This window comes from Erpetoichthys calabaricus, chromosome 13 (assembly GCF_900747795.2).
Source record: "Erpetoichthys calabaricus chromosome 13, fErpCal1.3, whole genome shotgun sequence".
Lineage (NCBI taxonomy): Eukaryota > Metazoa > Chordata > Cladistia > Polypteriformes > Polypteridae > Erpetoichthys > Erpetoichthys calabaricus.
The window spans coordinates 30,512,694-30,539,651 of record NC_041406.2 but is presented as its reverse complement, the minus strand read 5'-3'; the positions used below and the strand labels follow the sequence as shown (position 1 = coordinate 30,539,651).

At 39.7% G+C, this 26,958-nt stretch overlaps 2 protein-coding genes across 6 annotated transcripts in view; one reads left to right on the top strand and one right to left on the bottom strand.

Annotated features, from left to right (window-relative positions):
• Nucleotides 1-26,958, top strand: part of LOC114643692 (ly6/PLAUR domain-containing protein 2-like) — a 201,288-nt gene that overhangs the window by 80,116 nt on the left and 94,214 nt on the right. The gene's annotated exons all lie outside the window — the stretch shown is intronic.
• LOC114664102 (lymphocyte antigen 6E-like) lies at nucleotides 496-26,661 on the bottom strand. 2 transcript variants are annotated; one of them, XM_028818075.2, is made up of 4 exons: nucleotides 26,581-26,661; nucleotides 25,819-25,935; nucleotides 22,810-22,890; nucleotides 496-932 (listed from the first exon to the last, which is right to left on the bottom strand). In XM_028818075.2, exons 1-4 carry the CDS (start codon nucleotides 26,630-26,632, stop codon nucleotides 796-798), a joined length of 387 nt encoding a protein of 128 aa, XP_028673908.2. In that variant the 5' UTR covers nucleotides 26,633-26,661; the 3' UTR covers nucleotides 496-795. The 2 variants fall into 2 exon arrangements, with proteins under 2 accessions (XP_028673908.2, XP_028673909.2); XM_028818076.2 differs by lacking the exons at nucleotides 22,810-22,890; nucleotides 25,819-25,935 and adding exons at nucleotides 3,730-3,843; nucleotides 5,999-6,042 and having other exon boundaries at nucleotides 496-1,013; nucleotides 26,625-26,659.

Below are 26,958 nucleotides of genomic sequence, written 5' to 3'. Positions count from 1 at the left end.
TGCCCACTAAGGTCCTCTGATTCTGGCAATCTTGTTGTACCCCACACTAATCTACACTCCATGGGTGACAGGGCCTTCAGCTGTATAGCGCCCAGACTCTGGAATGACCTATCGAAATTAATCAGGTCAGCTGACTCCATGAATTGTTTTAAAAAACAACTCAAAACTCATCTGTTCAGGAAGGCTTTTAGCTCTACTTGACTTTATTACCCTTCTCTCAATTTACTTCTCTGTCAAGATGCTCATGTAACCTGTGTGTGTGTGTGTGCGAGACCATCAATTATGTTGTCTGTTTTTTTTTCAGAATTCACTGTCTTAATCTTCTTTATTTATGTATCTGGTTTGTACAATACTATATACTGTATATGCTGCCGTTCTTTACTATATTCTGTAAGTGCCTTGAGCATGGGAAAGGCGCTATATAAATAAAATGTATTATTATTATTATTATTATGTGGGCAGATGGCTTTGTAAAGTGAAGAAGACAAGAACACATTCTACAAACAAATTTGTTTTATTTGTAGTGCATTTATCTGACAAAGCGAGATCTAATACTATACAGGTACTGCACATTTGTTAAAAGTAAAATAGAAATATAAATTTAATTGATTTGCTGTACCATTTCTATAATGTTCTTATAAAATATCTTCTATTTCACCTACATTTTGCAATTAACTCCAAACCTTCCCTTTAATAAAATCAACAGTGAAGGAAGTGTTCAGAATAAAAAAGTCTTCATATAAATGAATCCAAAGCCTACGTTTTGGACCACAGCAGACCACATAGTAGCTGGCTCTATTTTGTAATGTTGCCAACTACTAAAAGGACAAGCGCCGAGACCCCCAGAAGCAGGAGGTTCAGTCTGGCAGTCGTGGAACCGTTTATGTTGCATAATAAATAATCACAGCATTTCACTGATGTGCTCGCCACACCTATATCAATGTTTCCAAAGACTGATGCAGCATCACACTCATTTTGGTTGACGCATCCTTTATTAATCTTATAGCTGCCACCTGAAAAAAGAAGAAAGAAAAACAAAAAATGATAAAACGTCTGGATTGGAAAGTGCAGAGACATAATTACAAAAACAATGTCAAAAGGTAGGTGATTAAACAAAAATTGTAGCAAGAAATAGAATACAGTGAGTAAAGAATACCACATTTAGAAGATTTAACTTTTTAATAATAAAACATTATCTGACAAAAATGAGGATGAATAATTTTTTAATATTATTGTGGGCCTGGAATAGACTGTCACCAGTGTTGCATGGCTATGAAGTATCTGGAATGATTTTCAAATGTTAGGAGAGACTAAAACCTGATCATCTATGAAGTCATTTCAAGCACACCTTGTCATAGCTAGCAGAACAAGGTGGGGCTAGATGTTTGGGGTGGGGCTGGATGGTAGAGACGTGCAATCCCAAGGCTGATATGGTCAGATGCTGTCCTCATAGTAGCCTGATGAACAGAGCAGGGCTATTCTGCAAGCTGCAGTGAGGTGTACCTGTGTATTCACATGCTGCGGTTCACTCACCTCGTCACGTGTGTTTATCACATGACTTCTCACATTATACTGGGCATCACAGACCATGAACTAATTGGAAAAGTCCAAGAAAATATGAAAGGCCATTCCTTTGAATGTAAAACTAGAAGTGATAAAGTCTAAGTAAATAGCTTTATCAAATATTAATTAACGAAGGGTAATACCTTATTAGGGTCATTGTTCTTATAGTGCTGTATTGTTTGTTAATACAAATGGAGGTAATTTCTGGAGCCAGGGAATGCTTACAAATATATTCCCTTTAAATGAACTGTAATTAGTTGTTCATGTTGTGATAATTCACTTTACAATGGGATTTTCATGAATGGATTAGCTCTTTCTTAAAGACAGCCTCTACTATTAGTGCCTTCCCAACTGAATAAAGATAGAATCATTAAGATGTCCACTCTCGCTAAATGTCACTGCTTCAAGTTGCAGTTACTTGGCTCATGCTTTAGTGATTCCACATAACAACCTAAAAAATTTGACAAACGAAAGGAACCCATTCAGTCCATCAAGCTAGTTTGTTTAGTTAATAGCTAAGCTCTCCCAGTATGTCATCGAGATTCTTTTAAAGGGTTGTCAATGTTTCTGATTTGACGCCATGTCTTAGTAGTTTGTTCCAGAGTCCTACAAATGTTTGCTTAAAGAAGTGCTAACTTGCCTGAATCCTAAGTGCACTTTCCCTTAATCTACATTGATGTCCTCAGAGTATGTGATTCACCCTTAAGTTGAAAGAATTCTGCTGGATTGACTGTATCAGAGCCTTTGAGAATATTGATGACCTCACGCAGTCTCTTTTGCTATCAAACAGGTTTAGTTTAGTAACTGTATGAACTCTTTGAAATCCCTTTTTTTTTTGTTTTTGTTAGGCACTTCCTGACTCACCAGTATGAGAGAATCACCCCACACAAGATATCCTGTTCGTCTCATCTTGATGTCTAGTTTTTTGGAATTCTCTCATATTTTTGTCCCTCTAAACCCAAAAACACCTAATTTTTAGTCCATTTCTGGATTACATTTTGTGTAGGAAATTACACCCTTATGAAGAATAATCCAATAAGTGTCTTTAGCAAAAATGATCAGAAGGACTCAAAGTTGTGCACGCCACACCAACCGACCCAAAGGGTTTCATGCCTAATGGCAAATGAGGGGTCAACCTTACTCCTTTTCACAAACTTTGAACAAATAGGTAATTTGTAATGCAGGCATGTGGAATGTTGTTTTATGCTATTTTGAGGTTGCTGATCACAAATTTAATATTTTTTATATTTGATTCTTTACTGGTGTTGCTAGCCCTCTAAAAGCCACTCCTAGAGGGTTAAAAATAACAAATATTTGTTCCCCGAATTAGGGCCAGTTATGCTAATTCAGACTCTTTTTTATTTGTAATTAATGTTTTGTGTTTAGCATATGCATTTCACTTACAATGATTTACAAGATCCGGATACACTAACATTTGTTCTATACTTTTTTTACAGTTAAACACAGGCAGGTTAAGTGACTTGCTCAGGGTCACACAGTGAGGAGGAAGCAAGGACTGAACAGGCAGCCTTGAGCTTTGGATACACAGTAAGTTAAAACAGCAGGGTGGCACAATGGACTGCTTTTCTCACAGATTTGGGGACTTATTGTTTAACAGACATGATGTGTTTACTGGTTCATACATTAGTAATCTTTTTGGTAAATAACTAACAGTGAGGGCAGCACGGTGGCTCAGTGGGTAGCGCTGCTGCCTCGCAGTTAGGAGACCCGGGTTTGATTCCCGGGTCCTCCCTGTGTGGAGTTTGCATGTTCTCCCCGTGTCTGCGTGGGTTTCCTCCCACATTCCAAAGACATGCAGGTTAGGTGGATTGGCGATTCTAAATTGTCCCTAGTGTGTGCTTGGTGTGTGGGTGTGTTTGTGTGTGTCCTGCGGTGGGTTGGCACCCTGCCCGGGATTGGTTCCTGCCTTGTGCCCTGTGTTGGCTGTGATTGGCTCCAGCAGACCCCCGTGACCCTGTGTTCGGATTCAGCGGGTTGGAAAATGGATGGATGGATGGAACTAACAGTGAAGGTTTAGTTTTATTCTTGGTGAGTGCTACACATATTTTGCATTATTTATAATCAGATCAGCTTTGGCATTCCCACTTTCATTCTCTCCCTTGTGCAAAGATCCGAAATCTGTAATAAGCAAAGGACTTTACTTACCTAAAGTGTAAGTGGCAGTAAAACACACTTGGTTTTCTGCGCATGACTGAGGCAGATTAAAATCACAATTAAAATTGGTATCAGCATTAGAGCAACTGAAGCAGGACAACGGCTCTAAAATGAAGAAAGGAAAAAATAATCAGGAACTCTACTGTTCAAACAGAAATCTGTGCCATTTTGCCTAGTATCCATTTCATATCCACTGATTATGGAAATTTCAAATCAGTTCATTTATGGACTAAAAATTTGTTACAAAGTTTTAAAAAAGAACAATGAGTGATTTTGGAGGGTAATTAAAACAATCAATTACAATATAATTTAGAAATCTGTAATAGATTTATTGTACTGCTACATTGAATTCAATATAATATGACAAATATAAAAACACATTTATAATTTTTCTTTTCATGCTGACTGTTACATATGGCTGTCAATGAAATTAAAACAATGAAAACAGAACACAATTTTTCCAGTGTATGGTTTTTGGAAAGCAAAAAACACAGACGTTGACTTAAGCTCACAACACATTACATGAGCTCTTGTCAGTGAGGACATCAAACCGAATGACTACACTTGCTGGATCTTGTTGCCTTGTGGATGTTAGATTAAATGACTAGGAATTGCAGTGGATGACAAATTACTCAGCTCCCTGCAGTCTTTTCAGTATAGTTTCACATTTCTAAAGTATCATGAACCTGCTACATTGTAATTTCCAATTAACATGATGGCTTTATGAAAGCTTTCAGGGTATGGTAAGTTCAACCACAGCCTCAGTCTTTATTTTCCTTTTTTAATTCTGTCGTGGTATGTTTGTGCAGTCCTAAAGACTTGTGTTTCTGCTGTCCTGAGGACTGCACTGTATTTCCAGGTAAGCTCACAACAGCTACTGATTTTTTTGGGATGAGTCACTGACCGGATTGACTACAATGTCAGATTACTCAAATGTCAGTCACAAGAACACACCTTGACTGCCTCCGGCCCACTAAGATTATGTAATTGAAGTTTGTTAATGAAAATCACCAATAAAGCCATGTAATGTGATGGGGGTGGGGGTTTACTCAGGACCAAATCAACCTACAGTTACAATCACAGTAACAGAAAATTTCGATTGGACTGATCTGATGATAAAGTCTTGTTGACCTCCCCATCCTTGGATCTTTGAGCAATTATCTTCATTGTCAATAAAAGCTGCACTTCCCATTAATGTCATTACTATTGTTTCTCTTACTGTGGACCTCCTGAACTGTGGACTTCTTCAACTGCTCACCTACCAGAGATTATTGTCAACGGGTGATCATTTATTTAAAAACTAGGTGTCATGATAACAGGATTAGGGATTGCACAAAGCAACATTAGGTTTCTATACTGCACCTTTATTTATTGATGGCCTTCATTGTTCAACTTGCTTAGAGCTGAAAACCTCTGCATCCTGTTCTGATGCATGTTCTGTCATACTGAACGGTAGAGCTTGTGCATTTCATAATGGTGTTCAGTGTGTAGTCTGTGTATATTATACTGTTTATTATAATACTGTTTCACCTCAAATCTATTTGTTTCTTAACTTGAGGTGATGTTGGTTCAATTTAGGCAGTTCATAGCCCATGTATTTGCCTGAGTAGCAGGTGGTTGTCAGGCACGCAGTTTATGTAACATTAAAATGTAAATGTCTGAATTTTGTTCAGATAATAACAATGTCCGAGGGTATTGTAATGATATGACGCCAACTAAGACAGACCAGGCACCAAGCATCCCATTGTATGATTGATTTTTTGTGACCCAGATGGTCCATGAACTTCCATATCTCACTAATCATTAGTAAAGTAAAGTAGACCGATATTATTAATTACATAAATTAATTTTTATGTTAGAAAAGTCTGCACATGTAACTAAACATTCAGGTATAGCCCCACCATAGGTTTTGTGGCAAAAGTGGCAGTGGCTTTATTTGGTAAAAAAAAAATGAAGTGCAGTACATTGTGTATTGTCAGACTCTCTAAGTAACATAACAATTTCATTAAAAAATCCACATAGAGTCTGAGGGATTATATCCGTGTAAAACTTATTCCATGCTTTTTTATTCCGACATTGCGCTTATATAGTAAATATATAGAAAAATACAGAATAAAAAGTGCTATGTTTAAATAATTTAAATTTAGCCAAACTTACATTTTGAACAGGTGTTCCTGTTCCTAATATATAAATTCTGTTTAATTAAAGGCAGTCTTTTTTTAAAGTTATATTTTCATACATTCCCTGCGTTCCGACTTACCTGAATAAGCTACAAAGCAGGCTAGAAGGAATAACGTGAGACAATTCTTCATTTTGTCTTCAGATCACTCAGTCTAACTCTCTGGAATGTAAGAATGATAATGAGGAATTTTGCTTATATAGCCTCAGTAAAATGTTGTAATGACATAATGATTTCATCTTATTATAATACTGTTGGTATTACATTACAATTAGATTAACTCTTTCATGCCACATAACCTTGAAACTAACATTGTGTCATTCGTACATTGATAGAAACTAAATGTTCTGAGACATAAATAAAATACTCCTTTAAGGTCTTCTTTTATGTGGTTAGAACATTTTATCTCAAAAAAAAATAACTGCCACAGTTTGAGTATAAACTTCTGTTACCTGACCTTTAAAGGTCTCATTTTCTCCAAGGTTTCATTTCTTCAGAGTAGGCTGGCATTTTCATGATAATGAAACTTAACACTTCACAAGCAAATTTCACGATTATAAAGTCAGTCAGTCATTATCCAACCTGCTACATCCTAACACAGGGTCACAGGGGTCTGCTGGAACCAATCCCAGCCAACACAGGGCACAAGGCAGGAAACACACCCTGGGCAGGGCGCCAGCCCACTGCAGGGCACACACACCAACTAGGGACAATTTAGGATTGCCAATGCACCTAACCTGCATGTCTTTGGACTGTGGGAGGAAACCAGAGCACCCGGAGGAAACCCACACAGACACGGAGAGAACATGCAAACTCCACGCAGGGAGGACCCAGGAAGCGAACTCAGGTCTCCTTACTGCAAGATAGCAGTGCTACCACTGCGCCACCGTGCCGCCCTGATTATAAAAGTTTCAAAACAAAACACAGGTGAACATCTGAATATACAAAATATCCAGCTGCCCCATTCCTACATTATCTGAAGCTATCTAGTTTGTAAGAAAGACAGCTGGAGTAGAAATTATGCCAAGCTGTATTTTGTTAGATAACAATGTATAAAAGTGAGGGATACACACGGAGAGTAATCTAAATTCAGAAAAGAGGTAATGATTACCCATGAATTTTATATGTGTAGCTAAAAGGGTTTCCCTGCCTACCTGATGAGGTAGTTTTTCCACTTGCTATTTATTCAATCCTAGCTACATACAGCATATGCCTGCAGTCAGCTAGTTATTGAAGCAGCTTTTGCAAACCAGATTCTTATTCTATTTTAACAACAAAGCAAAATATTCTACAGTGTGTACATTAATCTGCATCATTACTGATCCATTATTTGAAAACATAAATATTCCACATTTTGGTCCCGCACGAGTCGAAAATATTAAACTCAAGTTTAATTTAACAAAGGAATATCTCTTGCCATAAAACTGTGAAAATGAAGGTGGCCCATTGTGATTTAACCCTTTATGGTAAATCCCATTTATCAGATATTGGAGTGGGAATACTTTGTCAGTTTCACCCAGGTACCCGCACTGGGCAGGGCAAAACTCGGCTGCATCTTAACAAAGGCATCTGTCTTGTCAGAAAACTGTGAAAGGCAATATGATGTAACTCACCCATGCAATACTTAAATGTGGCATATTTACCTTTTCAAAGAATGAACATGTTTATATTATGTCAATTAATATACACATTGTAGATGTGCAAGCATTGTGGCATTGTGGTTACAGCTTTGCACTTTCAACCCTGTGTTTGTGGGTTCAAGTCATGAGACTGACACTGTGTGACCATGAGCAAGTCACTTCACCTGTCTGTGTGGAGTGGTGCGGGGTCGCTAGGCAAAAGAAATGTAACCAGTAGTATCTAAATGTTGTATGTTGGATAAAGACATCTGTTGTAAATGTAGAATATTTTGCCTTTAGAATCAGTAACTAGTTGTGTAAAAAAGTACAGTCGCGGGTTACAAACAAGCATGTAGCTGGGAGCAAACACGTACTTAACTTCAGCCTTGTGTTCATTTCAGACTCAATGGTAGATTCTGTTAAATAGTGATAATTACAACCAAGTCCTTTCACAAACGTATTGTGTGGAAAAAACAGATATTGTGCTGTTTGAACATAGATCCGTCTACTACCCGCTTCTCTTCATGGACCATGACTCTACCAGCCCTTGAGTTCCTGTTAATTGCCCCGGCCATTTCCTCTGAAGATCACGTAAACAACCAATAGAGTTGGCACACAGAACCGCTATAGTTCATACACAACAACTGACAAAGTACACACATAAAACCAATAGAGTTCAAGTACAAATCCAACATGTTACCACAGGAAACCAATATGTGACATGCATGAAACCAATATAGTGGAGGCACAAATCCATTGCTAGACCAGCACAGCAGTAGTATATGAATGCAAGCCAATAGAAGTTAATAACAAACTGACAACATGCAAGTGTAAGCTGGTGCAGCACCCACAAATCAATAACAAATGAACTGGAACTAGTGATATACATGTGAAAATCAATATAGGTCATATGCAGATCAGTGGTATGCATATACAAATGGATATAGTTCATTCACAAATCAATAATATACCGACACAGACCAATATAGTTCATACGAATTAAACCAGTACTGTACACACGCAGACCAATTAAGTATGCACACAAACCGATAGTAAATATTAATAAACCAATAGTGTTTGCATGTAAACCAATAGATTACGCACAAAAATATATGAATTATGGCCTTTTTGGCCCCTCATACCAAACAGGCTTAACACATACATGTTACCTATCTTTCTCTCTGCTTTGGTGCTTGTAGCAGTGCTACTGGGGCTTGAAACTGCAACTCCCAGCAGTCCCTGCTGTGGCTCTGATTGGTCTTTTGCTGAGGGTGCAGGGGCTGTTGGGTTCAAGGAGGCCATTGAGATCAAGAAAAAAAAAAAGAAATATTTTGTGGTTCGTGTCTGAAGGTCTTGTCTGATACCTGTGCTTTCTCATTTTTGTCCTGGATCGTGTCTTGGTTGGGGTCTGGATTGTCTGCTGTATGTCTGTTACGTGAGGACTGTATATGGATTTATGGCCATCCTGTGAAGAAAGGAGCGCTCCTGAACCCGTCCATCCATCTTCACCATTTCAGGAACTACTGGTAGGACCATCTTCACATTCCCTTTCAACGTGCAGATCTCTGGACTATTTACCTTCATCTTTACATCTTTTACCGTGTTTTAATGGACTTTACTGTGTGTGGTTTGTTATATTTAATGTATAATTGCCATACGGGTAACTGGGGTGGGACTGTTGTTTTCATTTATTATTGTTAATACATTCTTTATTTGCTGTTTTATTTCTGGTGGCTTTTTGTCTGTGTTTGTGAGTGTGTGAGGGTCGGGCCAAGGCTGGGTGCATCCTTGGAATCTCCACTAAAAAAATAAATAAATCACCGTCCCTTCAATGGTGTGAATCTTAGCGGCACTGGACCGCTACATGCTCATGTAACAAGAACCTGAAAGACTACCCAGCTGTTTGTGTTGTCACACACACGCGAATAGGGGGCAGCCAACGGGTCCGATGCAGCGTGAATACAACAGCCAGGGGGGTTTGACATTTAGCGCTAATGCCCCTCTCTCGTGACCCTCAGGAAAACCGATGATTAGAAGACTTACCTTTCAAAACTCCGTTCGAAATCCATCCAAGACACATTTCTCTTCTGGGTACTGAAGATACGACTCCATTAAGTGATCTCACTTCTGGCTCACTCCAGATAACCTCACTTCCACCTCCAACCCATCCTATCACCTCTGCTTCACCATCTCCACGTCACTGTTAATATCATTGTCATTACCAGTCCGTCACATATAAAAATCCTCTGTATCATACAAACAATGTCTCATGGACGTCTTTGTTACTTTGGCAAGACAGCTATCCTCACAACCTACAGTATATGGGACTGGGTCCCAAACCTTTATGTGTCTCTCCGGTGTTATCCTGTCTTCACAGTGTAATTTACGACAGACCTTTCTGTCTTCCTTTTTAACATCAACGAAAGCAACAACTTGCAAATCAGCACACTAGATAGATATTCCATCCCTTTGTTCTACATCCTGAGTACCAGAAACTGGATGGTAACCCATTACCTTCCACTTTCATATTTCCCATATTTCTTGAAAAGCCAATAAGAATTTAATTCCAACTAACTGCTAAAACAGTCATTCCAATGCATTCACTTTTATGCTAATACTTTAACAGCTTTCATATACAAGCACTTGCTTTGCCTTCATTTCTACTGTTTCTTATTATCGTGATATTCCCCTCTACTTACCCTTTACTTATTTTCTTCAGGGATAAGTGTACTCATCAGGTTCGTTACTCTGTTGGTCTACTGTTGCACAATAAGGTCAACATACACATACAGTACATAGTGTAGGCTTGACGTTATATAGTGCCTGACCCTACACAGATTGACACGGAGGCACGTGTACAATAAAATAAACTATTTTATTTTCTTCCCCTGTGAGCACACGTCTTCCCCATGACCCACAGGTAATATACAGTCCCAGTACTAGTCACACCAGTACAACAAGCACTTTTCCTCTCCTTGGCACCACCACTCCTCCCAAGAAACCTTGTCCTCCTCCATCCAACTCTGGCCACTGAGTGGTGGTTGCTGGCTCCTTTTATAGTTCACCCGGAAGTGCTCCAGGTGCTTGATCACAAGTTCCGGCTGCATTGTGATGAATCTGTTGCCCACACGGGCTCAGGAGTCCCAAACACAGCACCCCCTGGTGGTGCCTGTGGGACCCAACAGGGCTGTACCCAACTCCAATTCTCAGGGAGCCCTGTGGGAAACCGAGGCACTGCTACACCCCTGTGGGGGCAGCCACCTAGCATCCAGGGGTAGGTATTGCAGTGTCCAGGGCTGCTCCCCCTGAATATAGTGTACAGGGGCGTCCCGGCTGGGCATGGACACCAGCTGCCTGCCACAATCGATATATGCATACACACAGACCCTAACCACAAAAGTGCTGTATGAATGACTTATACACCACTCTCTAGTACTTGTATCAGATAAGCACTGCATGAATGCCGCGCCACTCTCTGGCACTCTAGAGACTTACTTATCCTCAGAATGAACAACATACAATGTCTTAGATATATCTCAGACCTAAATATTACTTTTGTTCTCCAAGAATATATTCAAGCATACAAAGGCTCAACATCCCTGACTATAGGCTAATTTTCAACCACTGATGACTTACTTTAACACACTGTTCATTATTGGATAAAGCTCTGCATCCTCAGCCCGATACAAACTTGCAGTTCGGATCAAATGGCAATTCCTTACTGCACCAGATGCTCTAAATATTTACCTTATTATTTCAATCACTCTAGATATAAGGACAAAGTGTAGAAAGTTAAAAGCAACATAGTATTTATTAAAGAGCAATAATACCAGTAGAGAAAAACATAAAAGAAAACGTGGATAGTAAAGTCAGCGCTGATTTAGCAATCGATATTCATGAAAGGCTTTAGCTGAGAATCAGATGAAAACGGTTGCAAGTTTCTCACCCACTTCTGACGTTACTCTGTCTTCGCTGTTTCTTCTTCTGACATTGCTCTCAGATGAGGATTATTTATTTTTCAATTCCTCATGGGATTCTTCCTGCATGTCTTCCTTTCTCAAGCTGTAAACCAGCTTGGCAATTTTTTGTTCCAGGTGCCCACGTGTTCTCAGGTTATAAAGTAATCCATACAGCCTGAGGAATCAGCATGTCTTCCTTTCCAAAGCTGTAAACTAATTTAGTCCTAAGTGCCCATCTCTTCACAGGTGATACAATGATCAGTAGAGCTTGAGGCATCTCCTGGATTTCTGCTCCAGATTAAAACAGATGTTTTAAACAGATGTTACTGTGATTGATACTGGTAGAATTCAGGAAAATATGCTTTTGATGTTAAAGTGCCCGGGTAAGTATCCTGTATTTAAGTTCATCTTTGTTTGTCTTGAGAAAAATAAAATGAAAATATAGGAATATATTGTTTAAAAAATTGCAGATTTTGCACACCAGGACAAACACAAATTTAGTACCTCCTATTTCTCTTCCTCTCGTCAAGCCTTCTACCATTCAAATGGTTGTTCCTAACCCACTGGCTAGTGGTACAGCGTCCCATTGTAGCTCCAGAGAGGGCTAATGCTAAGGTCATTTTGGTACCCACATATGGGGAAAGGGCCACCTTCCTAGAACTCCCTTTGATGGATGCTTTTACTCCTTAACCCCTGAGAAACAAGTTGAATTGAAAAGGTCAGATAGTCCTGGTAGCCTCCAAGTAGACTCTCCTAATGCATATATTGGACCACCTTTCTGCCCACTTAACCAAGCTGAAAGATGTCTGTCAGTATGCCCATAAAATTATTATTTTTGGGGCAATCTTTCCAGAAGAAGGACGCATTACCCCCTTCAGGTGTCTCCACTGGCATGACACATCATGTTTCTGCTTATGTAGACTTCTGTCTGTTTAGTAGGATGATATACACACTTGTCCCTTTCTTCTATAATGGCATACTGATATAAGATATCTTGTCCCCATGTGTACCTTTCACAGAATTAAAGGAGACATGCAAAAACTGAATTTTCTTCAAATAATAAATTTTTGTGACTATAGGTTTCTGAGGAAATGGCAAGACACATGATCAGAGAGTCAAGAGCCTCAGAGTCATCAGGTGCAATCGATAAATGAAGCTGTGTGTCGTTTGCATAGCTGTTGTAGCTCACCTTGTGCTTTGAGATAATCTGACATAATCTGAAACATAGAGATAGAAGAGCAGTGGACCCAGAATAGATCCCTGTGGTACACCATATAAAATATCATGGATATCTGAGGTATAATCACCTCAACTAACAAAGAATTGTCTACCTGTTAACTAACACTGAAACCAATTTAAGATGTTGCAAAAGAAGCCCGCCCACTGACTAAGGCGATTTCAAAGAATACTATGATCAAATGCCGCACTCAAATCTAAGAGAACAAGAGCAGATATATGGCCTCTGTCTGCATTAATCCGCAAGTCATTTACCACTATAACCAGTACCATTTCTGTACTGTGATTTGTTCTAAAACCTGACTGAAACTTGTCAAGAATTGAATGTTTATTTAGGTAATTATTTAGCTGCATAATAACTGCCTTTGGGCGGCACGGTGGTGCAGTGGGTAGCGCTGCTGCCTCGCAGTTGAGACACCTGGGGACCTGGGTTCGCTTCCTGGGCCCTCTCTGCGTGGAGTTTGCATGTTCTCCCCGTGTCTGCGTGGGTTTCCTCCGGGCGCTCCGGTTTCCTCCCACAGTCCAAAGACATGCTGGTTAGGTGGATTGGCGATTCTAAATTGGCCCTAGTGTGTGCTTGGTGTGTGGGTGTGTTTGTGTGTGTCCTGCGGTGGGTTGGCACCCTGCCCGGGATTGGTTCCTGCCTTGTGCCCTGTGTTGGCTGGGATTGGCTCCAGCAGACCCCCGTGACCCTGTGTTCGGATTCAGCGGGTTGGAAAATGGATGGATGGATGGATAACTGCCTTTTCTAGAATTTTTTTCTTAAAAAAGACAGGTTAGATATTGGTCTAAAATGGTCAAAAACAGAGGAGTCGAAATTATTTTTCTTGAGCCAGGGTTTAACAACTGCAGTCTTAAGACAGTCAGGAAAGACCCCCTTATCTAATGAGGAGTTCATTATGTCAAGTACACTATCATTTAGCATAAGAGAGAGTTCTTTGAAAAGGCCTTTTGGAATTTGGTCAAGGACACAGATGGAGGGTTTCAGTGGAGAAATTATTCTATGTAGTTCAGGTAGGCCTATTCTGGTCAAATAATTTAACTCGCCTAATATGGAATGCTGGGGTTCAGTCACATTAACTTGGGGGGGGGGGGGGGACTATATTATTTCTATCTTCATTAATTGTGTGTTTATAAAATATAGCAAAATCCTCACATGTTTCACTAATAGTGTTTAGGAAGCATCCAATGAGTGAGCTGGGTTTAGAAGATAATCAATAGTTATAATACTATGAATACTCTTGGATTAACAGCATTATCAATTATAACTTTAGAGAACCAAGAGTGCCTCTCAAGGTGGGCTTCATTGTTATATTCAGTTATTTTAGTCTTTAATATTTCATAATAGATCATCAATTTAGTTTTTCTCCATTTATGCTCAGCTCTCCAACATGTTCTGTTTAAATCAGATGCGCTTTGGGTTTGCCAGGGTATAACAGTGTTGGAAGATTTCTTAACTGTCTTATCAGGGATAACTATGTCAGCTGTAGCTTTTACCTTAGCATCTGTAAAAAGTCAGCAAAAAATAACCCCAGGTAAAACTAGTCCTCTGCGAATCAGCATGTTAGTAAAATTCCATCATTTGAGCAATTCAAATGGGACTAAAATTACAGAGGTCCTCCAGTAATAATCACTTTATCCAGTGCCTAAAGTGGAACAAAGAAGAACTGTCGGTGTTCACCTTGTTTTGTACACGGGGAGTGTTTTCCCTCTCAGGGCTGTCAGTGTTCTGATATAAACAATTTATTTAGAAAGTGGGTGGGTGCAGAGCTGTTTCCCTTCGAGATGTGAACAGACATATTGTTCTTTCATTATTTCCTGCTTCTCATCTACAGTAAACAAATTTGCAGTTTCACCGGGTTTGAGCAAACTGTCTACATCTTCCAGGAAAGCCTCACCTTAAATGTATATGTCAATAATTAAAAAGACCTTCTTCTCACCCTTTACATCTACATCACGCACCTGATGCTGCTGGAGAAACTGCAGGAAACCAATTTCATTATACAGTTGCGTTAGCCATTCAAAACGTTTCTATGTAGACCCTGCTTTCTACTATTAAATTGAACAGCCATATGAGGCATGTTAGATCCTCTCTTACTATCAGTTAAACCACTTAACACATTTTTTTCTTATAAAACAGGAAGTGGGTTGCCTTGAAGTTAAACTGCCTACCACAGTGGCACATCGTTGGCCCAAAATATATGAACTTTGTCACAAAAACCAGACATAAGAGTCGTGAAAAGGTTTGGGGCAGCCACCCGTGTAATTAATTTCCTGGCTGCAAAGTCGAGCAAATGAATTCAGCACTGATGTGCACAAAACCGAGTCCAAAACAGAACTGAGGGAACAGGGAAAAGGTGGAGACTTTTAATGGGGAAGACAGTAAGTGAAGTCAAAGGGGTCAGGCTCATGAAGGTCTTCTGTCATTGGTGCGAGCCCGGACGTGACATCACAGGGGCCGGAGCCGGTAAGGTCTCCTTCCATTTGCTCGGTCCCGGAAGTGACGTCAAGAGGACCAGGTGGGATCTCCCGTGAATGGTCTGCAGGCAAGGGAGAAAGCATTCGGATCATCTGCTGGTTTGCTGCTGCTGGTAAGCTGCATTTTCTGCTTGTTGCGCTTTGCATCGATCATTTCATAGCCTGTACAGCAGCTGTCCTTTTGCCACTTCGCGTCTCTGCCGCTCGCGTTGTGAAGGGTTGGCCTGAATACACGCTAAGGAGAAGCGGTCATATCATCTGCTGGCTTACTGCTGATGCTGGTAAGCTGCATGTTCTGCTTGTCGCTTGTCGTTGTTTTAAGAGCTGGAAGCACATGAAGTGCGTCTGCCAAAAGCATTCCAACAACTGCTAGTTTAGATGTCCCTGATCTTGTTTTAAATGTTGTCTCACTGCCTTGTCTCGCGTGAGGTTAAAGTGTCTCTCGCGGGACATCAAAGGGAAATTAGATTTTTGTAGATCACATCTCATCTCCATAGTCACCCTCCCAAGATTTTTTTTTTTATAATAGAGGGATAAGAGGCTCCAAACGCTCATATATATATAACAGTTTTACATATATATTCTTAAGAACAATACACATTATTCAGAACACTAATGTCCAAAACACATCATAAACAAAACACAAATCAGTATGCATGTACAGTTGGCCAGCTATGCAATAATCACCTGTGTCCTGAATGCTGGTGGGCACGGTTTTAGTAACACTAAGCATATAACAGATTAACAAAATAGATTTATTCTTTTAACCAAAAAAAATGAGAGAACACAAGTCTAGATAAAGTTTACATGGTGTTTGCTAGGACTTACACCATTATAAAACAAAGTCAGTGCAAAAAGATGTTGCTGTAATTTCCTCTCCTCACCAGGGGCCTCATGTATAACGTCGTGTTTAGAATTCACACTAAAACATGTTGTACGGACAAAAGTTGAAATGGGCGTATGGACAAAAAAACCTAGATGCTAAATCTGTGTGTATGCCAACTTCCATGTTTTTCCGGTACATAAATCCCGGTCAGTGTGAAATGTAACACACGGGCACGTGCCTGCCACCCCATCCCAACTCCTCCTACTATTGCACCTCTTTGAATATGCAAAGCAATATAAATAGTCCCTTAAGTTTAGCATTCTGTGAAAAGACAATGGCAAAAGCATGGGGATAAAAGAAGAATTTCAGCGAATACCAAGTGGAGGCAAGGAATAATGTGCTATTTGTTGGTTTAAGCAGTGGTATAAACAACAAAAGGAAGCTGATCGAGTGACAGAGTGGAAGAGAAATTCGAAAGTTCAAGTTCAGAAACTCGCATAGTGCCTGAAATAAATAAGAAGTGGTCAGATATCAAAGTCGCAGTAAAAAGATGAGTCGTACCCCACCTTCTGAGTGTCATATGGAAGTGTATTAGGGTACAGAGAAAAGAAAAAAAAATAGGGACACAGTGGAATAAAAAGGTCAAAATGTCAACTTTAATCTCAAAATTGACACTTTAATCACATAGTTTATTTTGTCATTAAAGTACAACATCATAAACTTCATCTTAAAATCATTTAATTTACCTGTTTCTCAAATCCCATTGTAACTAAACTAGCACGTTAAATGTTTCGTATTCTATGTGTTCTTCTATGTTGCTCTATGTGTGTGAATCGCTGCTTCTTAAACGGGCTTTCTCTTCCGCCGACAGAACACAGAATACATTACATTCATGATGTTATAGCTCTCTGAACAATTTAAATACTAAGATGTATACTTGACATCATTTTCATGATGATAGGAATTATAACATGTATTAAACAAGGGGGCACCTTGGCACAGTGCTAGCGACAAGCTGACGCCCCATCCACAGATTGTTCCTGCCTCCAGTAAGATGATTGCTTCACTGTGCGTAACTCTCGAAGAAATAATTTATTGCAGTAGTACTGTCTCTTTCAAATTTGCTAACCCCTAATTCCTGTCTTTCCTTTTCTTTCTCCAAGTAACCAGTTGTCACACAATAATAAATGTCAAGCCGTCTCTAAGCTTGGAACACTGATTCTTCAAAACTTTTATGGAACATTGAAATATCTTCGTAGTACATGTTTAGTGTCACACACATATGTTTAGGAGACAACTAAAGGGCTTGAATACATGTGATTCCATGCCAGACCAGGGGGTGGAGAAGTGCACTAATTTTCCCTCTCGATCTTTTGCAGACCAATCTAGGGAAATCCTGCCCGGCTCTGGGGCAGCCAATGACGTCACTTCCGGTTCCGGTGTTGATGGCATCACTTCCTTCGCTGGCCTTTAAAGCCACCATCTTCTCTCAAGAGAGTCTCTTCTGATTTGGACTCAGTTGAATGAACATGTCTTTGTTTATTAATCAGTTTTACAGCCGGGAACAATTATATGGGTGGCTGCCCCAAACCTTCGCAACGTCTTATGGTCGTCTTTGTTACATTAGTTATTCCATCCATCTATTCATCCAGGGTGGCACCAGTCCCAGCAAGTAAGTCTTCGCTGTCTTGTGAATCTTCATAAAACATTTTCATGACAATTTTCTGTTTATCCTCTGTCAGATGACCTAGGTCAACAGGTGGATTCCATAGCATTCCTGGCTGATTATCTTCTCTGGAGTTTACTAAAATGGCTCCTTGCATTAGTGGGATGCCATTTGTTTGGTCTGTTGAAACTATTTTTGAAATACTCTGAATACTGCCAAGAATGGTCCTCCGAGGCAAGCAGTTATCATGCTTCTTATGATATGCAGAAATCCAGAAAATGCAAAAGTCTACACATAACTTTTACTCTCAACTGTACATCTAATACAAACTGAATGCATTATTAGTGTATGCAGTGCTGTTTGCTTTGATAAACTCTAATAGATTCTTTTCAGGTAAGAGGACACCCACATTTGTTCTTATTATTTGCACTTGAATGATTCTGTTTTAGGGTGACATTCTGGCACTATACTGTTGCTACTGGAAGGGATTGATTCCTGTCAGGTTTGGTGGTCTTTGTTCCATGGTTCAAATGTTTCAGAATTAAATCTCCATTGTCCCCTTCTTCCAGTCTTGTAACTCTGACACTAAATGTATGCACGTTTTACATACGAGTAAGAATGTATTTTCAAGGGCGCACTGTAAATATCTGCTTTTACTACAGAACATAAGACTATGAAGGGGTTCTGATAAGTCTTTGGCTTTCACTATATGATAATTGTTTTGAATAACATGACCTATGACCTACAGTACATATATCATATCAAAACTCACTGTCTTAAATATCTCTGGCCAAAATGTTATAAGGTTAAAATGTCACAAGATGTCACAAAACAACAGAGATTTCACATCAAAGGAGTGTTAAGTGATGATGAAATATTATTTCTTGAAAGAGAACTCGGCAAAACAAATCAATGATGATTTATCAGGTACTTCAGATGATCTGTGGACTTCTGACTCCACAGTCAAAAACTGAGTTGCTTGATTTAGGACAGAACATTCAGTACATAAGATGAAGAATATCCAGGAACACCAGTTGAAGTGACAATCCCAGACAATGTCATTCATTCCATAATCTGCACATATCAGCACCCCCTCTTAGGCACCGGACTCTGTTGTACAGACAGTATTACTACAGTTACAGATTAAGTTTCTTAAGGAAGATTATTTGTCAAAAAGCCATTATCTACATCACTAAACCATCCTAACAGTAATTTTTAACGACTGTCCTCTTTGTATAATAAACTAAACATAAATACGACTATGTACAAGTGAATCAGAAGAACAAAAAAATATGTGGTAAGTGGTATGAAGTAACAGAATATTCTCTTATCTGCAAAATCTATTTCAGAGTCTTGTGGGGGGCCAGAGCCAATCTTGGCAGCTTTAGGTATAAGTCAGAAAACTGGGCAGAATGCAAATCCATTCAAATGCATTTACACAGGTCAGATTTGAAATGGCTAATTAAGCTTTTTTGGGGATATAGGAGGAAAATAGAAGTACCCAAGCACAGGGAGAACATGCAAGTGCCACATGGACAAATTCCAGACATGGGGTTCAACAGCACAATCATACAACTCATTGTTGGAATTATAGGATTTGATTCCAAGATGAGGATGCCTCGTAGTGAGTACTAAAGCCAAAGACATTCTCGATTAGAATTGCCAGGATCTGGGCTAGAGCTGTAGATAGATAGATAGATAGATAGATAGATAGATAGATAGATAGATAGATAATGATACTGTTCAGTGGATGCAGTATATTCTCCATGATTGACAGGAGCCTGCTTAACGCCCAGCTTCGTGCCTACAATAGAGCCTGCCTTCCTCACCAGTTTGTCCAGGCGTGAGGCATCCCTCTTCTTTATGCTGCCTCCCCAGCACACCACCGCGTAGAAGAGGGAGCTCGCCACAACCATTTGATAGAACATCTGCAGCATCTTATTGCAGATGTTGAAGGACGCCAGCCTTCTAAGGAAGTATAGTCGGCTCTGTCCTCTCTTGCACAGAGCATCAGTATTGGCAGTCCAGTCCAGTTTATCATCCAGCTGCACCCCCAGGTATTTAAAGGTCTGCACCCTCTGCACACAGTCACCTCTGATGATCACAGGGTCCAGGAGGGGTCTGGGTATCCTAAAATCCACCACCAGCTCTATGGTTTTTCTGGTGTTCAGTTGTAGGTGGTTTGAGTCACACCATTTAACAAAGTCCTTGAATAGGTTCCTATACTCCTCCTCCTGCCCACTCCTGATATAGCCCACGATAGCAGTGTCGTCAGCGAACTTTTGCACGTAGCAGGACTCTGAGTTGTATTGGAAGTCCGATGTATATTGACTGAACAGGACCAGAGAAAGCACAGTCCCCAGTGTTGCTGACCACAATGTCAGACCTGCAGTTCCCGAGACGCACATACTGAGGTCTGACTGTAAGATAGTTCATGATCCATGCCACCAGGTATATATCTACTCCCATCTCTATCAGCTTGTCCCTAAGGAGCAGAGGTTGGATGGTGTTGAAGGCCCTAGAGAAGTCCAGGAACATAATTCTTACTGCACCACTGCCTCTGTTCAAGTGGGAGAGGGATTGGTGTAGCATGTAGATGATGGCATCCTCCGCTCCCACCTTCTTCTAGTATGCAAACTGCAGATGGTCGAGGGCGTGGTGGACGTGTGGCCTCAGGTGGTGAAGCAGCAGTCACTCCATGGTCTTCACCACATGTGACGTCAGGGCGACAGGCCTGAAGTTATTCAGCTTACCAGGATGTGATACCTTTGGTACTGGGGTGATGCAAGATGTTTTCCAAAGCCTCGGGACTCTCCCCTGTTCCAGGCTCAGGTTGAAGATGCACTGTAGAGGACTCTCCAGCTCCAACGCACAGGCTTTCAACAGTCGTGGTGATACTCCATCTGGACCCACTGCTTTGCTGGCACGAAGTCTCCTCAGCTCTCTACTTACCTGGGCTGCTGTAATTGTGGGTGGGGGGAAACTCTCTCCTATGCTGGTATCAGCAGAAGGATGGGTGCAGGGTGCAGTACTCTGAGGTGATAGTGAGAGTGGGTTAGGGTGGTCAAACCTGCAAAAAAGTTATTCATCAGGTTTTCTTTCTCCCTGTCTCTCTCGATAGAGGCACCTTGCTTCGAGCTGCAGCCTGTGATGATCTTCATCCCATCCCACACTTCCTGTAGTACCACACATTGGTCATTTTACAACACTCTTACTAACAGACTATTAGGAACGTGTACTTTTAAGATTACAGACCAAATGCAAAACATTATAAACTCAAATTTTGTAACAAATCGTTTTTCTAGGCTCGCTTACTATTGAGCAGGGCACTGGGAGCCTGGTAGTGCACAAGACAGGTACAATGTCCAGGGCAGGGCATCAGTCCATTGCAAACAAATTCACACACACACACTAGGGCCAATTTATGCATGTGTTTGGAATGTGGGAGGAAACCATAACAGACCCACAAGGACACAAGGAGAACAACCAACTCAATGTGGGAGGAGGCAGTAAGCACCATTATTTTTGTAATGGTTCAACTCAAGATAGATAGATAGATAGATAGATAGATAGATAGATAGATACTTTATTAATCCCAATGGGAAATTCACAACTCAAATGCAAAACCTTATCAGTGTGTGCAATTATCTTGTTTTGTAACACTGCAAATCAAATTTAACAAAATATCCTTTAAAATTCATGTAAAACAAGTACAGTAAATAACAGGAACAATCTTACTTCACTAACTTTTACAGAATCTAGTTGTAAAGTAATTAATGAGAACACCAAAATCTGGACAAGAAGACTGTCCAGCCTTTCCTGGCACATAGATGGGAAGACACCTTTTTTTTTTGTTCCCAGGGGAAAACTTTGGCTTATACAGAAGTTCTTCAAATAAATAAACTAAATAATTAAATTATTATATATATACACACACAATATGGTCTGAACACCCACTAACTAAAAAAAAGGAAGAAAATTAAAAAGAAAGAAAACGTTTGACTTAACAGTCCCAAATCCAGTGGGGCCTTATGCAGTTGCATTACTGTTTCTATAAAGGGGCCCCAGTAGAGTTTCTTGACATACAGTACTTCTGGTGAATAATTCATTGGCTGAACCTCCTACGATTTAATGTGTCAGACACAGGATACATCATTGAATATAAGTAAGTCATTTATCTTGGGTTTCAGAAAGCTGTCTTTATATAAGGCCTGCTTGACCAACCACAACCATTAATGAAATATGGCTGCAGTAGGAGGCTGCTTTTGTCCTCTGGTGGGCAGCACACTAGAATCAGGGAGCTGCTTGGCGTAATGGCCCACTTGGTTCAAGTCATTACACATTCCTGCCTTCTGTAGCCCTATTTTCATAGAAAACCAATGAATTTCTGCATTGACCATCCTGGGCCCTCACGAGACGAGCGGCTTGGAAAAAGTGTTCCTATGATGTGTCCTATCAGTGCCCCATTTATAATCAAACAGTCAGTAACACCAGTAACTTTTTATACAAATCAATGAGAGAAAACCAATAAACAGTGCTAAGAATTAAAGTCACAGTTCTCCATTTTCTGCTCTTCATGCTGTAAATGTTACTAAAACTGCTTAAATATAAAGGTGAAGCTAAACACAAAGAAGACTTGCCTCAGGGTTGAATTGGCAAGCAGACATGTACATGGGCAGTTGGCTTTATATTTTGAAAAAGACAAGAAAATGTTCTACAAAACATTTAGTTTTATTTGGAGTCCATCATTTATTAGATAAAGTAAGATCTGACAATATGCTGTGTGTTTGTTAAAAATGAAAAAAGAAATAAAAGATTCTTTGGTTTACTGTACCATTTTTGAAAATTACCTTATACAATTTCATCCACATTTTCCAAAGCAATGAAGAAAGTGTGAAAATGGAAAAGTCTCTTTATAGATGAAATCAAACCTCAAATTAAATTTGACAGCAGACCTCATAGTAACTGGATCTATTTTGTAATGTTACCAACAACTAAAAGGACAAGCGCTGAGACCACCAGAAGCAGGAGGTTCATTCTGGCAGTCGTGGAGCCGTTTACATTGCACATGAAATAATCACAGCATTTCACTGATGTGCTTGCCACACCTATGTTAACGCTTCCAAAGACTGACTGAATATCGCATTGTGTTTTGTCAGCACACCCTTTACTAATCTTATAGCTGCCACCTGAAAAAAAAGAAAGAAAAACAAAAAGTTATAAAACCTTCAGATTAGAAAGTGCATTGACTAAATTACAAAAGCAATGTGAACAGTGAGACAAACAATAATAACAATAATTACAGACATAAAGCAGTGAATAAAGAAATGCCACAATTACAAGACTGGACTAGTTTTTAATATTAAAACATCAGCTCACTAAAACAAGAATAAATATGTTTTAACATTATTACGGGCCTGGAATGATCTGGCACTAGTGCTATATAGTAATGAAGAAGGCTCCTCTGCTTTAAGAAAAAATGTGTATGCAATGAAGAACAGGGTGGAGCTATATATGTTTGGGGCGGGGCTTTAAGTTGCAGTTACTCGACTTTATACTTCAGTGGCTGTAATACAGAGCGGCAGGGTGGCGCTGTGGGTAGTGCTGCTGGTCCACTTCCCAGGTCTTCCCTGCCTGGAGCTTGCATGTTCTCCCCATATCTGCGTGGGTTTCCTCCCACAGTCCAAAGACAAGCAGGTTAGGTGAATTGGCGATTCTAAATTGTCCCTAGTGTGTGCACCCTGTGGTAGGCTAGCGCCCTGCCCAGGGTTTGTTTCCTGCCTTGTGCCCTGTGTTGGCTGGGATTGGCTGCAGCAGACCCCTGTGACCCTGTAGTTAGGATATAGCAGGTTGGATGATGGATGGATATGTGCATTCTTACTCAAACACACTGGGTCTTTTTATAGTTGGGATTTAAGCTACATCCATACTACTGTTTATTCATTTAAAAAAGACATCTATTTCACACAAGCATATCGTTCCTGAAAGTTCTTTAGTCCATATTAAAATGACTAAAATGCATATGACATAATCATCTACCTACACTGAGCATGTGTGCAGCCTAGGCACCTTTAACTGGGCATACACTGTGCCATTTTGGCATGTTTTTAAGTTCAATTTGCATTTTCCAACTGGTTTTTCTGAGTCAACCCAATTTTCATGGGTCATCTTTTCAGATGCAGAAAGAGAGTGGTTGTGATGCCTGATTGCATCTTACGACTGGGCTTTCGCATGATCAGGAGAATTTCTGTCATGTTAGAAATTTCAGTCTGCTGTCTTATAGTGTTAGCAGACTCATGAGACAGTTTTCTTATCTTGCCATCAAAATTCATGAAATTCATTGTGCAGCAACTGCAGTGAGTATGCATTGTATAGTCTAAGCACCCAGGTTGCATCATGCCAATCGGACTGAACATGCTCGTGCAACTTGAGTACATACATGACTGGCAACTCTAGCGTACAGTGTGCGTAGTCGCTTGACTACAATTTCTAAAAGGCACAATTAAAATGCATACAGGTAAGCAACATAACAAGCACCATGGAAACCAACTGAAATATGGAATATGTATTCATACCAAGAAGGCTAGTCAATCATGGAATGAGACATTGTAATAAGCAGTATCCAGTCATGGAAGAGCCACACAATAAACGCAAACCAACACAAGAGAGATGGAGTCTGCATTTTCATAAAACTTCATTTTTACTCATCTACAATGAAACTCTGTGCCTGTATTTTTAAAAGTATCTGGCTCTGGAGACGTGTTCATTTTCAGTGGCTAAAGACAGGTGTGTAGTGTATGAAAGGCGAAAATCAAGAAAAATGTTTGCTTTTTTTAAATGAAAGCGTAGTAGTGTGGATGGAATTCTGAGAGAGAACATAGCAGCTGCATTGAGAGCAGCAGGGTCAGGATCCATACACAGTGTTGAACAACTTTCTGTAAATGGCAGAATGTTACAATCATCTCTTTGTGAAGAAAAGTTGTGAGAATGTGAAACATTAAGTGAGGAAGATCAAAAATGAATGTAATCTGCTTTAAATGTACTCTGGAAATAAAAATGCATCAACATTTATTTATCATAATATCCATCCATCCATCCATTATCCAACCCGCTATATTCTAACTACAGGGTCACGGGGGTCTGCTGGAGCCAATCCCAGCCAACACAGGGCGCAAGGCAGGAAACAAACCCCGGGCAGGGCACCAGCCCACCACAGACTTTTCATAATATGAGATAAATAAAAAAAAAAATCAACATTTTTTGTGAACCCACTATCTACTCTTAGGGTCACTGGGAATAACAGATAGACAGCAGTTTATTTGTCCCCAGGGTGAAATCTGGCACTCCTGAATGAGAATCAAATGAGGTGGGTACAAGGTTGGAATAAGCAGTTGGGAGCCACGGAATAGCCAGTCCATTATCACTGAGGAAGGTGAATTGAGGGTCTTCACTTAACACTAATGTGTATATCTTGGGACTCATGGAAAGAAAGTCAAGCTTCCATATGGAAATGGAGAGAATTTGGAAATTCCACACATGTAACAACCAGATTTGGAGTTACACCCAAATCCCGAGATCTACACCACCCATGTTAATTCTTCATTATACAGATAATGCTAAATAATAGTCATCAGCATAACCCAACTATTTACATATTTAATTCAAGTTTTGCATTTAGCATACACCTTCACCTGTGGTGATTCGAAGATCATGATACATTAAGATTAGTTCCACTTAAAGATTAGTTACAGTTAAACGCAGGCAGGTTAGGTGACTTGCTCAGGGTCACACAGTGAGGAAGAGGCAAGGACTGAAATGGCAGCCGTATGCATTGGACGCACAGTAAGAAAAAACAGCAGAGTGGCAAAATGGATTGCTTGCCTCACTGGCTCAGGGCCTTGTGTTTAATAGACATGAGGTGTTTACCGGATACGATCAATCCTTTTTTTTTGGTAAATAACTAACAGTGGAAGACAGTTACAGTTTTGTTTTATTTTGGGACAAATAATATACATGTTTTCCTTTATTTAAACTCAGATTAGTGTTGGCAGCACTTCTTTCATTCTCATTATTATGCAACCATTCAAAATCTGCAATATGCAAAGGACTTTACTTACCTAAAGAGGAGGTGGAAGTTCTACACACTTGGCCTGAAGCACACACCTCAGGCAAACGAAGATTACAGTTAAGGTTGGTATCAGCATCAGTGCAACTGAAGCAGCTCAATGCTGATTCTAAGATGGAGAAAGGAAAAAATATCAGGAAGTTTGCTGTTTAAAGTCAAAAAAATTAACTCTGGGAATTTGTGCTATTTTGTCTAGTATCAGTTTTAATTAAAATTTCAAATCAGTTAATTAAAGCATGAAAAGTCCTCACAAAATTTTAAAAATGAACTGAGTGACTTCAGAGATAATTAAAAAACATTTAAATTATTATTTGGTATAAGTGTAATATTTATTTGTGTATGATTTATTGTACTGCTACTTTGAAATCAATAAAGTATGGCAAATACAAAAACTTGAATATTAACTATTGTAGTCTGCAAAATAAAAATGCAGGAAAATTTTTGTAGTGGATGAGACACAACAATTTCATTAACAGTGGGTCTGAGAGATTACATCCATCTAAAACTTCTTCCTTTCTGACACTGTAGTACATTCAAAACTCAACATACTGCTTAGTTACTCTTGTAAAATACTTTATTAAAGTTTATCAGGGTTTGGATGGAATTTCTTCTGTTGCTATATATACAGTCAAAAAGTGCTATGTTTAAAATTTTAAAGTGGGCAAATTTCCTGCTCCTAGTATATACATTCTGTCTCATTCGAGGCAGTCTTTTTTAAACTTTATTTTCATACTCCTGCTGTAGTCAGACTTACCTGAATAATTCACAAAGCAGGCTAGAAGGAACAACATAAGGCAAGTCTTCATTTTGTCTTCTGATCACTCAGTCCAACTCTCTGCAATACAAGCATGAAAATGAGGGGCTTTACCTAAATACCTCCAATTAGAGGATATTGTGTTGCAATCGCAGGATGATCCTGCCTTTTTAAAATATAGTTGGTCTTACATTACATGGATAGTTTAACTCTTTCATGCCACAAACCTTGAAATTGTGCAATTCTGTGTGGAGGTGGAAATATACTGAACATTGAGAGGTAAGTAAAGTCCAACTTTAAGGTTTTAATTTGTTAAACAACTCCTGGCGCGGCACGATAGCGCAGTGGGTAGCGCTGCTGCCTCGCAGTTAGGACACC